We start from the raw sequence: 13,930 nt of genomic DNA, 5'->3' as shown, positions 1-13,930 counted from the left end.
AGAGAAATCCAGAGGCGTTGGCGTACTTAGCAACCCACTTCGCAAACTGTTGTTGAGTTGTTGCATTAAAAATTAGATAAGAGAGTCTTCCCCTCAGCACAGAATGACTGCTTGGTGCCTCCCCAGAGGTTCTCCTCTTTACCATTTGGACCAGTTTTCAAGTGTCAACAACGTTTACCTCGATATTTTTCTCGAAAAGTATGCCGAGTCAAGGTTGGCCTCTGTCTGTGGAAACAGCCCAAAAATTTGTAGTAAAACTCCCGGATGTATTTGAGGCACACTTGCAGGACGAGGAACAGTAAATGTAATTTTTTCAGTGCCAACTCAGTGTTAATGTGTACTTGCAGTTAATTTGAGAGGGTTAAATCACACGTTAGCAGCCTGAAAAGACACAAGGGACAAAATCACCTTGTATGTGACTTATCCAACACTGAAGTTAAGTAAAGAGTGAGTGGATCCGCTCTCGCTATGAGCATCCCCTCAGCGTTCAGGCACACTACCAATTCTGTTTTCATACAGGTGACAAAACAGGTGATGATATCACAGACGCTTGTGACACACAGACCTGCCTTATCTCACTCACTGCTTTAGCAGTGCTCAGAGTTACCGGTCGCCGTTTAAAACCGAGACACTGGGACACAACTGTAAACCGCATCTTTCGGGTGTTTCAAGATTGAAGGCAGGCACAGTGACAGACAGTGAACAGAGGATTTAAAGTGGACTTGCCGAGCAGAACTTTAGCATCTTCCACATCAAAGTCTCCGTCTCCGTCTGTGTCGTAGGCCGTCAGTTTACCTGAAGGAGGAAGAGGAGGAGAGGAAGGCTGAGTGACATAAATATACAATGTCCTGCTAACTGGCCTTTACAAAAATACAAACAAGTACAAATAGAGTGTGATAAAATGTGCCTGTACAGGGGTTGAAATGAGGAGAATGAGATTTATATTAAACCTGAGCAGAGCCTGAAACTTTACACAACAAAATGGCTCAAAATGAAGCCGGAGAATGAGGAAGGATGTGGCTGACGAACCTGCTGTCTGTCAGACAATAACACAGAATGTGAATCCACTCAAGCCGCCAGTCGACCGCTTCCAGTCTCTGTGTCGGCTGGCGATAAGGTGTCGAATCACCATCCTGAAGCTCTAGACGGCTGGTTAAACTGGTCCAGAGTGCACACGTATATGTTACTTTAACGCCGCCGCCACTCTAGTTTTTTTTCCCAACTTAAGCGCTCGCCATTACTATCATTCACCATCGTTTCGTTGGTGACACAAGTAAACGGACACATTACTTCATTATATTACGTATTACAGTAACAAGCTATAAACTAGTGGCAGAGCCGCTGATTTGTGTCCTGAGACAGTTTGTCTAATGGTACATGTAGTACTTTCGCTTTAGTTTCTGATTAAAGCAGAAAGGTATTTGAGAAAATAAGGAGAGGAAGCAACAGGGGCCGATGGGAAACGCGGTCTTAATTTGAAGAACTATTATTAGTCCGCTTTCGGTTTGTTCCTTGTTCACAAGCCCCCGGGTGTTGTTTCCGCTCACTGGTCAATGCAGCTAATACTACCTTCTCTCCCTCTAACCAGTTTCGTAACTACCTTACCTGTTACCTTAACTCTTTCTACCCCATCTTATCCTATCTGCCCATAACATATATGCTGGTTTGCTGGTGACAACATCCGCTCTCATGGATTCACAATGTGAAATGATGGAATGGTGACAATCCAGTTACATTACTGCATGTTTTAAATCTTGACACCGTACCTTGTAAAACTTCAGAAAAGTTCATATGAAACTCCTTAGCTCTGGCTGCATGCAGAGATAACACACAGAGAGAAAAGAAGAAAAGAGGATAAGAAGGAGGGATGAAGACAGAGAAGCCATAAGAGTGAATCTTCACCTTTGTTTGCAGTGAGAGAGGACTGAATCAGGACAAAGCAATTACAGGAGAGACACGGGGCTGCGCGATGTCTCATTTTTTCTTCTGACGTGCTTACGCACGGATTGATCTTCACTTCTTGAAGGACTTTTGTCAGATTCATCAGTGTTTCCTCATTTGCCTAAAAGCTCGTAGGGAACAACGAAATTTTTGAGCAGCCAGGGCCCCTTGTAAACGGATACCAGATAATCTTATTTGGTTTCTGGCGAGGTCCAGGCAGTAAAACAACGAATAAAACACAACTGGAATCAAGAAAATATCTTATCTTTACATTTCAAAAGAGCTGTTTATTTGTTGTTGTTTTTTTTAATTTTCATCACCTTGAAACCTGGTGGTGACCTTGAAACCTGACATCTGCAGGAAAACATTTCTGAACGAGGCCCCACTGTTCTTTTTGTGTACTTTACCATATTATGCTACCCCTCAAACTACTGCAAACAGAGCAGAGAAGAAGTACAGAAGAGCAAGCAAAGTTCACGTCAGTTAACGATTGTCTGGTTTTCACAGGTCATTTCCTTTCACTTTGTTTCCATACATCATAAACCCGGTTGACACCGTTCTCTTTAACCTCATATTTCACTCTTTAACAGGAAATCAGTTGTAGCTCTTCGACAAAGTCTCAAACACAAAGCAGACTATTGGTCAAACAGAAGATGAAGTTTTGAGAAATGAAACATGTCTGACAAACACAGTCACTGCTTTCTCTCCGAGTGTGTGTGCGCGCGTGTGTCTGTGTGTGAGAATTCGCTGTGGTGAACTTGAAACCAGGCCAGCAAATGGAGCAACACAACATCAACTGTTTTACTGCTGCAGATTTCGCAGTCTTTATTTGTCAAACAACAATTTCATTTCATTGTATTGTGAAGGCCTTTTGCTCACATTTTTAGATTACATTGTGCTGTGTTGAGTTTAACTTTACAGAAACACAATTCAAAGAAAGAAGAATCAAGACTAAAAAAAATAGTACCAAATTACTAGATCTTTATCATGTAATTATGAGAACTTTTTTACACCATTTATAAGGATATTGTCATGTACTTAATTGTGACATACATACAGTTAGGTCCATATATATTTGGATGTGATTGAAGTGTAGACTTTCAGCTTTAATTCAAGGGGTTTAACTAAAATATTGCATTAACCGAAAATTACAAAAACGGTGTCACTGCTCAAATACTTATGGCGCTAACTGTATCTCGTGATTATAAGATGCTAAGTCATCAATACAAGGTAACATCTCCAAACTTTTATCTTTGGTGCATGGACTGTGCTTCTGTACGATTTTAACATCTTGGTTTTCAAAAATACACTATAAACTGAGATTTGTTAAACAATGAAATCACTTATTTGGTATAAGAGCTACTCCAAAATAAAAGACGGCTTGCAGTTTCAAGCTCTTAATTTTACTTTTAAACCATCACCGGGAGCGCGTAAAAGACAACAGCTAATAAATACAAGTTGCGCCAGCATCAATTAGGCTGATGATGGCCTAAGCTGTTTGTAAGAGTACTCATATCAACACCCAAATATGCCTGTGCTTATTTGGAGCAACTCTACTCTTATATGCTCTAAATATCAGCGGATATTCTGGTTTCTCTGGTTAGTTGGTTTTAACAGATACTTCGTTATGTACCTCAAAGTCCAACTGCAGATTCTGGTACCAAATGATAGTAAACCTTTTTCGCAGAAGACATTTTGGCTCGTCATAGCAGAAAAATCCCAGGTGTAACTGATAACATTAAAAACGGCCGCAAGGTGAGAATCTCAGTGTATTTGTTTCTTTTTAAAGCTTTCCACTTTACCTTGCTGGTGATTAATTGTACTGTACTCACTGATGACACTGCAGTCACCTGTGATTAAGCTGCACATTAAAACTACACCATATCACAGGGTTATTAAAGTCATCATCTTGCTTACCAATGACACTGTCATAGTCCACAATGTCAAAGTAGACCATGGCCACGGAGCTCCAGACTCCCAGCAGCGCCAGGACCACAAACCAGGTAAACATGGAGTATTTAGCACCCCCTCCTCCATCTCCTCCTCCTCCTCCTCCTCCTTCTGTCCTCTTTCCATTCTTGCTTTCCACCGGCGGCGTCTTGGCCTCTGAGGACATCGGACACAGAGAACATTGTGTTAAAGTTAGTCCAAGGCCATGTGGACGATGTATGTTTGGAGTCAGTGTGTGGTTTGTGACCCGTGGTTAGGTTAGTTTTACCTGAGAGTTAACTACGTGAGTGTGTGTGTGTTTGTGTGTGAGAGAGAGAGAGAGAGAGAGATTGAGCAGACACGGTGAAACCTGTGACACCGATTTATGTCTTAATTTCTAAACTCACACAAAAGGCAAAAGTACTAAAGATCACACAAAAATCCCAGACTTAAAACTACAGCGCAAAAGTCAGAAGCCACTGTTGGAAAGTCTGTCTGGAGTAGTAGAACGAAAAACACAAAAAATACTGTTAAACTACTTAATTTACTGGAGGAGGGTGATTATTTATTTATGTATATAAAATATATATATATATATATTAAAAAAAAATACTCTGAGATAATAAAAATGTTTAAAAACCACTTACTAATTGTTATTATTAATTATTTAATTTTCTTAATTAACCCAAAGCAGATAATCCTGTCAGGTTAATATGTCCATTAACAATTTCTCAGTTTAGTTTCCAGACTTAATATTTCAACACTGTGACATAAAACACAAACTGTGAAAGAGGATTTTAACCTTATCGCACATCCCTTGAATTTAACATAGGAAAAACACGTATGAGCCTCTCATGCTAAGGAACGCTTCCTCAAACACTGGATGTTTTTTATTGTATCAAGGTGTGAAGCAGTACACATTTTAAAGTAATCGACACTTTCTGCGCAGAAAAATGGATTGAAGGATTTAGGTGGCGATACCCACCTGACCCAGTTCCTATGTATAACGATCACATAAGGTCTTGAAATGTCGGCTGACTGATCTGAGTGGGAGTATTTTTTCCAAAACTCGGTCTATAGCAAAATGATCTTCACTCGAGCTCCACTTAATAGCTTTGTCCTAAGCTTTCAACTGCATTGCATGGTCACCAGCAGAGGCAGTTTGTTCAAAGGATAGAGACCAAAGTTTCATAAGACCGCAGGATGCAGTTGTGCATTTGTCAAGCTACAGTGAACCTTTACGCATGTCTCGTTTACTGTGGTTCATCACGATAAAAATTAAAGCTTCACACTTTTTTTTTTTTTTTTTGAGGACAGTCTGGATTACTTTGGCTGACTTTGGGATCATATTCAAGACTTTCTCATTGGCTTTCAACGTCTAGTTTGGAGAAATATAAAGACTAAAATCTATCATGTCTTGGGTTTAATCAGAATGAGAAGTATCATGCACAAAGGTCTGTTTTTTTCAGTCATAATCTTGTAAAGAAATTGATCTGAACTCTTTGATAATCAAACTTGTGCTTTATCAACGCATCTAAATCAGAGGGTTTCCTTCAGAACATGAAGCGATAAAGTCCTACTCACGAATTCAGGCCGTTGATATACTTTTACAAACACATTTAAATGCTTTAGAAAGATACTTTTAAAAAGGGGCACATTGGAGCCCTGGCTGTAGTCTAAAAAAACCCCAGCAGAAGGCCAGCGGGGAGAAAGAGACAATATGGAAGGAGCTGCAAAGGGCAGGCCGACCCAGGAATAGAGCAAGACACATAGAGTCAACATGACCCTGACAAAGAAAGAGAGAGAGAGAGCAGTGAAAGTCAAGAGTTGACAACAACTGTTCATCCTCCACTACTTAGGACTGAAATGGCTGTAGCTAATGACAACAGCTGTCTGCTTTTGTACCGCCATTGCATCTAGTTAATGGCGTTAATGCTCAAGACAGACTCCACAAATAGCCCTGTCCTTTATGAGACTTTTAGTTTGGTCTCAATGCGTGTGTGTGGCTCAAGCGTCTCTAAAAGCACTGTAGCCTGAGAAAGGTTTCTTTACCGTGATTACAGGGACAGCAGTGATGCAACAAGCGTCGTCAAAGACATCGTCAAGGGTTGTTAACAACGCGTGTGCTGTTATTTAAAGTAGTGTTAATGCAAGTAATGGGATATCAATCAATACAGTTGCAAAGGAGCTATTCTAGATGTATATCCATTAAGTTCCAGAGGTAAAAGTCCCATTTATTTCTCAATTAATTGATTATTCATTCTGTCTAAAAATGTCTGAAAATAGTGAAAAATGCCCTTACAATTCACACAGTTATCTATTCTGGTAACTTGCTTTACTCAACCAGTAGTCCAAAACCCAAATATGATCAGTTTACTATCATATACAAAAAAACAAAGCTGTATAATCCAAATATCTGAGAAGAAGCTTTTTTCTGTTGTAATTTTAGAACTAGTAAATGTTTTGCATCTTTCCTTGAAAAATTAAAAAAAATCGATGATCAAAAGTTATTTTTTTGATGATAGATTCAATGAATCGAATAACTGTTGTGGCTCTGCATCTGTTTTATGTAAAATAAAAAAACCTAACTGGATTCATCTCCATAGTAATGGCCGCAAAGGGCTCGTAGGCATGTATTTAGAGCCACCCACCACACCAAATCACGATTTCTCCGAAACAAAGCTGATAAATTAAAAATAATGGCATTAACATGAACCTTTAGTCCTGTTTAATGATCCAGGAGACCTCTATGTTTTAACGCCGAAGAACATTGAGGAGATTATTTAAAGGAAATATAAATTAAATGGGAATTCAGAGTTGGGAAAAATACTTCTGCTATAAGCAGATTCTCCCACTTCAAAACTCTATAACCTAAGGGCAGCTGTGATTGGTTAATGCTGTTGTAAGGCAACTTAGATCAATGTAAAACCAAACCATACTAGTACAAATTATGCTGAGCCACATTGGCCTCTACAAGTCATGGTTACCCCCCCTAAAAAACCAGACCAGAAACAGAAACCGTGCCATGAGAGAAAAAAAAAAAAAGAAAAAAAAAATCTGAATTTTCCCCAGATCCAATATCACTTAAAATTTCCTCTGGCTACCTTATAATAAGTCAAATCCATACACGACTCTCCTCACTGAAGGGCTTTTTACTGTGAAAATCAGCCACAGGATGCATTGAGTTTGCACTGAAAACATGCCGCACACTGTACAAGGTCAAACCAAATCAAACCAGGCCAATAAAAAAAAAACACAACAAACCAAACTATATTAAGCTACAAAAGAAACGAGTCCTAAAGATATCCTGCAATGTATCACTGAGCTTCGCTCCTCATAAACACAGCCAGTAACCATGCCAAACCAAACCAATCCATGCCAAACCAAGCTCATAATCCTTTCCTACCTGTCTCCGAGACACCAGGTGTCACTTCCTCCTTCGTCAGTGGGACCTCCTCCTCATTAACAACTCCTAAATGAGCCAAACCAGGCCAGATAAGAACCAAGCCCAAACTGAACCAAACCAGGTCATACCTCCTTCATACACCAACCCTACCTGTGTCCTCCACCACAGCCTGCACTCCCTCCTCTATCAGCGGCTCCTCCTCCTCCTCCTCTTCATACACCTCTTCAGTGTACACCTCCTCCTCATCATCATGGACCTCCTCTACGGGAGCTGAGGAGAGCGAGGAGGAGGAGTAGGAGGCGCCAAAGTGGCGGTAGCGCTGCATGGACCTTCCCAGGTCTTAGCTGAACCCAAAAACAGGACCAAGCGAGGCCAGAACAAAGCCAGACCGGGACAATTGCAGACAAACCCTCTCAGCTAGCGATATACAGTGGGTCACACAAAAACCACCATCAAAATAAATTAAAATATTAGTTTTAGAAAATAAAAGTGATGAACCTGCAACGTTAAAGATAAAACCAAACTGAGAGATGATAGAAAAAAAGACAAAAGAAAGATTTAACTTCTCAAAAAGATTACAAATGACCTTAAGAAAGCTATACAAAAAAGAAGGTAGGTAAGGAAAAGTGATAAAAACAATCCGAAAGAAAAAATATTCCAAATTACTGATCATCCAAACAGGCAAACAGATAATGGCAAAAACAAAAAGCAGCGAACTACTGTAGGAGGACCACAGAAAGAGCTCCTCCTCCTCCTCTTCCTCCCAGCAGCCCAGTGATTGTGATGGGCTGCAGTCTACTGGCCATCCAGAACCTGATCCACACTATTATTAGAGCTGACAAACCCAGTGACGCTCAGTGTGTGTGTGTGTGTGTGTGTGTGTGTGTGTGTGTGTGTGTCACATGCCAGAGAGGACAGAATAACCCACCAAATAACCTTGACACTTGTTTGTTCACACACACACACACACACGCAGACTGCTGTGCGTGGTACTGTCTCTCTCAGCTGTGGGATATGTCACTTTAATTAAAGAAACAGCGAGTCGGGTCTTTACCACGGCAGACTGTCACCTTGCAGTTTTGATGTCAGTAGGGCTGCAGCTAACATTTATTTTCATCATCGATCAATAATTTATTCTATTAAATGCTTAAAAATTTGTACAAAATAGCAGTAACATCTTCTCAGAGCCCACGTTTCATTGGTGGAAGAACTACTCAGATCTTTTACTTTAGCTTTTCCTCTCTGTCCTCATTCTGCAGGTATCTCTGACTCCACAGCTGCAGCATCTGGATCTGCCAGCACTACTCAACACTCATTATTGATATTATTATTACCATTATTATTACCATTATTATTATTAATTATTACTGCCATCATTGCTACTGTTAGTCTGACGGGGCTTGACTACAACAGTATATACAGCTGGTCCTCGTCTCTCTCTCTCCTCTCTCCCCCATTTCTCTCCTCTCGACCCAACCCGTCGAGACAGACGCCCCCCCCCCCCGAGTCCAGTTCTGTCGGAGGTTTCAACCTGTTAAAAGGGAGTTTTTCCTCTCCACTGTGGCCAAGGTCTTGCTCGTAATGGGAACTGTTGGTTTTCTCTCTATGATTCTGTGAGGTCTTAAATTTACTCTGTAAAGAGCCTTGAGATAATTTATGTTGTGATTTGGCGCTATACACTGAATTACATTGAAATAAAAGTATCAATACCACAGTGTCGAAATACTTTATTACATGTAAGAGCCCTGCATTCAAAATGTTACTTAAGTAAAAGTAAAAAGGGAGTAGAGGGGGCAAACAATACTAAAGTAAAGGGATAACATTAACATTAACTGTAGATAGTTTCTCAAATTAAGCCATGATATAGAACAACCTGACTGTGCATTTGCATGACACCTGCCTGCTTTTGTTACTTGCATTCCCATACATACTGCAGGTAGGTCAGTGGTGCAGAGGTTATATGCATTTCAAGTTTCCCCCTAACACACACACACACACACACACAGACAGACAGACAGACAGACACAGTGCTGAGTTTTAAATCATTGATGTGAATGCCAAGCACTAATGTTAATTTTTTTACGGACGCCTGACACATCCATTATTAGTACTAGGCCTAATTTAGTTTTATAGCCCAAAAAAAGCTCTTTATTTAATAATGTAGATTCTCCATATCTAGCAATGAAGCAGTGAATACAAAGTTTTGTAAACTATTGCTCCTCCAGTAATCATTATAAGAAGAGTATTTCCATTTCTTCAACTTAAAACTAAATTAAATTGGTTTTCCCAGGTGTAAACTATGAATGTCATAATTTTATTATTAGCATACTGTGCAAATATCACGACACATCTGATGTAAGTGCAAGCGAGTATGATAAGGCCACTGAACTCAAGACTAACATAAACATACTTACAATAACAAGGATATGGTTTTCTTTCCTCTTTATGTTTATTCATTATCACGATTCATCTGTAATGATTGCGGAATAACCTGAATGCTCTATGTCAGGCTCATAAAGGTGTAAATAAGGTAAGTAAAGTGGGTTTATCTGCGTTTGTTCTCTTCTCCATCCCTGGACCTGGTTAAAAAACACACAAATAACACAGGAATATCAAGAATTACCTGCTGTCTGTTAAAAAAAAATGTAATTTGTTAGCTACTGTTAGCGGGCTATCACTTATGGAAGCTAGGTTAGCTTACCGTCATTTCCAGGGCCACTTCCATGATACCGCTGGACAAGCAAGCTAGTAATCAGACAGAGCATCCCTCGTTTTAAACGTAATCATTTAGTTCAGTTGGGTAGGTTAACCCCTCTATGTTCTGGATATTTTGACAGCTAGAAAAAAAACAGCTAAACTAGCCCCGGACGTCAAACCAGACTCCATTCAAAATTTTGCCAGTTAAATATGCTATTATTTGGTGGCAAGATAAACACCTAAGAAAACACGAATCGGGACATTTACACGAATAAGAGCAGCTACCCAGTTCGGCATAGGTAAAATACACAAATTGTATTTACTTTGATAAAATCTTAAGTTTGACTGGTGGTCAACACTGCGTCCAGACGCCCTGCAAGACGCACTTTTGCCTGAAGAAGAACCAGCTGAGAAAGCGGTTGTTTGTGGTTAGTGTGTTAGCCGTAACGATGAATGTATCTTCACTATTCCCGGATCATCTCCAATCTTGTCTTGCTGACTGTGCGTCAGCAAAACAGAGACAGAGAGGACAACTTTAAATTGTTAAATATGAAATGGAAATTTGTATAGATGACATAAAAGCGCGTCGCGAACTCTAGCGAGAAACTAGCAAACGTTACTGACCTTTTTTGGACTGGGTTTTGGGATTCTTCCTTTGGGCCATTGCTTCGTAAACTCCCCACTGTGGGTTTTTCAAGTATGCAGCTACGAAGTAAGAAGCTACCTTCGCTGTAATTATGTGAAAAGCATGAGCGAAGTGCAAGCTCCGGTTCGCCTTCTGCTCTGCGCTCTCATTGATGTATCGACGATTTGACCAAATTGACGTCCCCGCTAGGACACGAGCAAAGCCAAAGTCCATAGTAACCGTAATTGACTTCGAGTTCCACCAATCGGAGCCACGGAATCGGCACGAGGGCGGGACTAAAGGCGGGCTCCCGTGAATTTGGACCAATCATATTCCCGTACAGCTTCCCAGTGTCGTCCCTCTCTTTGGAAAGGAGCAAAAACGTGGCAGAGGAGGAAGAGGATTTTTAAACGTCTGGGGCGGAGATCAATAATCATTATCACTTTAATAAACTTTATTGGTATGGCTAATGCCCACAAGCATAGTTTTTAATGTAAATGACAGCGTGAATAAGAAAACGGAACCTTACATCACATACAAGGCTCAACACTTAGATTTCATTTGAGGGGCACTCTTGCTCTTAAATTTCAAAAAAAAAAAAAAAGGGGTAAATTTTTTTTTTTTTTTAAAGAAATTACATTAATGCATCTCTTTGTTGAATTAAACACAGAGTATGCATGAGATGCAAACTGACTTCATTTTTTAGATAACAATTCCTATGAAGTTTATTTTGAAAGGAACGTAGTTGGATGTGATAAATGACTCCCAGGGCTGAGCTCCAAATGTTCAGAAAAATAAACACCTTACTCTCTTTTTCTGTTTCAAAATAAATAAGATTTTTAACCTGTTTCTGACGGTGAGGCTGCATTTCCATATATATGTTACTGGAAATGACATTTATCATTGGTCTGTTTGAATAAAACAAAGGCGAAATATTGAAACCGTACTGTGAATGAAAATGTAAAATACTGGAAGAAACATCAATATACACAAATATGAATGACAATACATCTTTGTGTATGTACCAATCGCCGACATGTAGACAGACATGTAATTTCTTCTAAATGAAAGTGGAAGAGAAACTGAAAGTGAAAGTGTTCAGTAAAGTAATCAGTCTCCATTTTGAGTCGTCGGAGCAGAAGGAGGAAGAGTGAAGGCCGAGGCAGGGTGAGTGTTAATACAACATTATTCTGAAGTCTCTGTGTCAGTTCTCTCCCTGTAAACTGGAGAGAGAAGAAGAGTCAGGATGAACTTCTGTCCACACAGAGAGACTGAAAGAAAAGGAAGAGGTTAAAAACTACGTGTGTGTTTGTGTTCCTGGTTTCCTTCTCAGACTGACCGAAGTCCAGAAGATGAGTGTTTGTGTTGAGGAAGAGGAGGACAGATCAGAGTCTCCAGGATCCAGGTGCTTGTCTATGAGGAGTGACCGGTCCAGAGATTTTCCTATAGACTTCAGTAATGAACCTGGACCCTCAGACACAAGGTAAGACACCTGCTACAAAGTGTGTGTTTAGTGTGTTGAGGTCCTGCAGTTGACGTCTCTGCCTGTAACAGTTGCCGTAGTGTCGGCAGAAAATAAGTTCCTCCTGGTTCTTCTGCCATTTCAGTGTATTAATACTGACTGCTGAGGTTGCTTGTTTCTTTTCATTTAGGTTATTTTTACTCCAGCGGATAAACTTGACAGAGATGTAAAGATATCAGTAATGAAAGGGCCGTGGTGGAGGACAGAAGCAGCCACAGAATGAGGGGGCAACGTTTTGGTGAACCTTGATAAGCTGGGATCTAACAGAGTTTACAAGACTTTGCGGGATCATTTTAGAGGCTAAACCAATGGGCTTGGAGGTGAGAGCCACAGACAGAGTAGAGAAATCAGACAGTGTTGAGAGACGGACTGACACACTGTTGGTTCAGGTCCCCTATGGCGTTTTGTCGTCAAGAAGAAAAATGTAGAAAAATACCAGAATGATCCTTTAATTACACACAAAACTGTCTTTACCATCACTGATATTTATGAAGATGTAACTCTGCCAAACTGTCCTTTCCAGTGAAGTTACGTCATGATCAAATGAAGCCTGCAGCAGGATGTGGTGTTTGCCGTAGTCCCAATAAGTAACAGACCGGCCTCCTTCTGTGAGATGGACCTGAGCTCAAGAGAAAGAATCAATATGGACAAGAAGTGCAGACACATCAGCAGCCATTTGTTTTATTCATGATGTTGATTTGTGTCCCTGTCATTTTTCCCAGGGCTGTAAGGGGAGGATTGTTAACCTGTAGATCCAGATGTTGAAACAGCGAAGCTGAGGTTGAGGATACAGGATGCTACGTTTAGACAGCTGAGCAGTGGCAGTGTAGGGGTCACAGACGGCTGATTCTCTCATCCTGCCTTTGTATCACTCTGGTTCTTTAGAGCTGATGTGAGACAGGTCATCGACAGGTGGAGACTGGACGCATTTTACGACCGATTGACGCAAAAGTGTTGTCGATAGATGCTACTGTGTTGCTTCCATCCTTCGGTATAGTGTGCGGGGCCAGACGGTGACGTCACCGCAGGACGTCAGTTGATCGTTCCCAAAATGACTTTGTCATCAGAACATTTCTCAGTGATTGATGTGATATGAATAAAAACTTGTTTGTGTTTGCAGAGTTCAGGACCAAGGACTGAGATCAGGGTCTCCAGGATTCAGCTGCTCATCTATGAGGAGTGACCGGTCCAGAGATTTTCCTCCTGACTTCAGTAATGAACCTGGACCCTCAGACACAAAGTAAGAGACTGTTTCTACTGTAAAGTGACCTGAAGATGATTCAGTTCTTAGTAGAGGTTGAATGACAGTGGATTTTTAAAGGCCGATATAATAAGGCCGAAAGTTTGGAGCAGGAAAAGTGCAGAAGGAGGAAGAGTGAAGGCTGAGGCAGGGTGAGTGTTAATACAACATTATTCTGATTTTACTGTCAAAGTCTCTGTGTCAGTTCTCTCCCTGTAAACTGGAGAGAGAAGAAGAGTCAGGATGAACTTCTGTCCACACAGAGAGACTGAAAGAAAAGGAAGAGGTTAAAAACTACGTGTGTGTTTGTGTTCCTGGTTTCCTTCTCAGACTGACCGAAGTCCAGAAGATGAGTGTTTGTGTTGAGGAAGAGGAGGACAGATCAGAGTCTCCAGGATCCTGGTGCTTGTCTATGAGGAGTGACCGGTCCAGAGATTTTCCTATAGACTTCAGTAATGAACCTGGACCCTCAGACACAAGGTAAGACACCTGCTACAAAGTGTGTGTTTAGTGTGTTGAGGTCCTGCAGTTGACGTCTCTGCCTGTAACAGTTGCCGTAGTGTCGGCAGA

The 13,930-nt window shown here is 40.7% G+C and overlaps 2 protein-coding genes across 35 annotated transcripts in view; one reads left to right on the top strand and one right to left on the bottom strand.

Annotated features, from left to right (window-relative positions):
* unm_hu7910 (un-named hu7910) overlaps window positions 1-10,803 on the bottom strand; it is a 38,171-nt gene extending 27,368 nt beyond the window's left edge. For 9 of the 12 annotated variants that reach the window (XM_040127049.1, XM_040127053.1, XM_040127051.1 and 6 more), the window contains exons 1-5: window positions 7,427-7,755; window positions 7,277-7,342; window positions 3,859-4,047; window positions 1,767-1,811; window positions 727-795 (exon numbers count right to left, since the gene is read on the bottom strand). In XM_040127049.1, the coding sequence (XP_039982983.1) occupies window positions 727-795; window positions 1,767-1,811; window positions 3,859-4,047; window positions 7,277-7,342; window positions 7,427-7,601 (544 nt within the window). In that variant the 5' untranslated portion in view covers window positions 7,602-7,755. The other 3 variants (XM_040127061.1, XM_040127054.1, XM_040127052.1) reach the window with 3 other exon arrangements.
* LOC120789870 (NACHT, LRR and PYD domains-containing protein 12-like) overlaps window positions 1-13,930 on the top strand; it is a 1,168,582-nt gene that overhangs the window by 1,140,963 nt on the left and 13,689 nt on the right. For 11 of the 23 annotated variants that reach the window (XM_040126985.1, XM_040126984.1, XM_040126997.1 and 8 more), the window contains 3 exons: window positions 11,932-12,081; window positions 13,241-13,360; window positions 13,691-13,840. The exons of 6 other annotated variants lie outside the window; for them this stretch is intronic. In XM_040126985.1, coding sequence (XP_039982919.1) covers window positions 11,932-12,081; window positions 13,241-13,360; window positions 13,691-13,840 — 420 coding nt within the window. Of the gene's footprint in view, window positions 1-11,712; window positions 11,766-11,931; window positions 12,082-13,240; window positions 13,361-13,417; window positions 13,513-13,690; window positions 13,841-13,930 lie in introns of those variants that run through there. 6 more of the 23 variants (XM_040127013.1, XM_040126987.1, XM_040126986.1 and 3 more) reach the window with 4 other exon arrangements.

Source organism: Xiphias gladius, chromosome 5, assembly GCF_016859285.1.
Source record: "Xiphias gladius isolate SHS-SW01 ecotype Sanya breed wild chromosome 5, ASM1685928v1, whole genome shotgun sequence".
Classification (NCBI taxonomy): domain Eukaryota; kingdom Metazoa; phylum Chordata; class Actinopteri; order Istiophoriformes; family Xiphiidae; genus Xiphias; species Xiphias gladius.
This window is presented reverse-complemented; position numbering and strand designations above follow the sequence as displayed.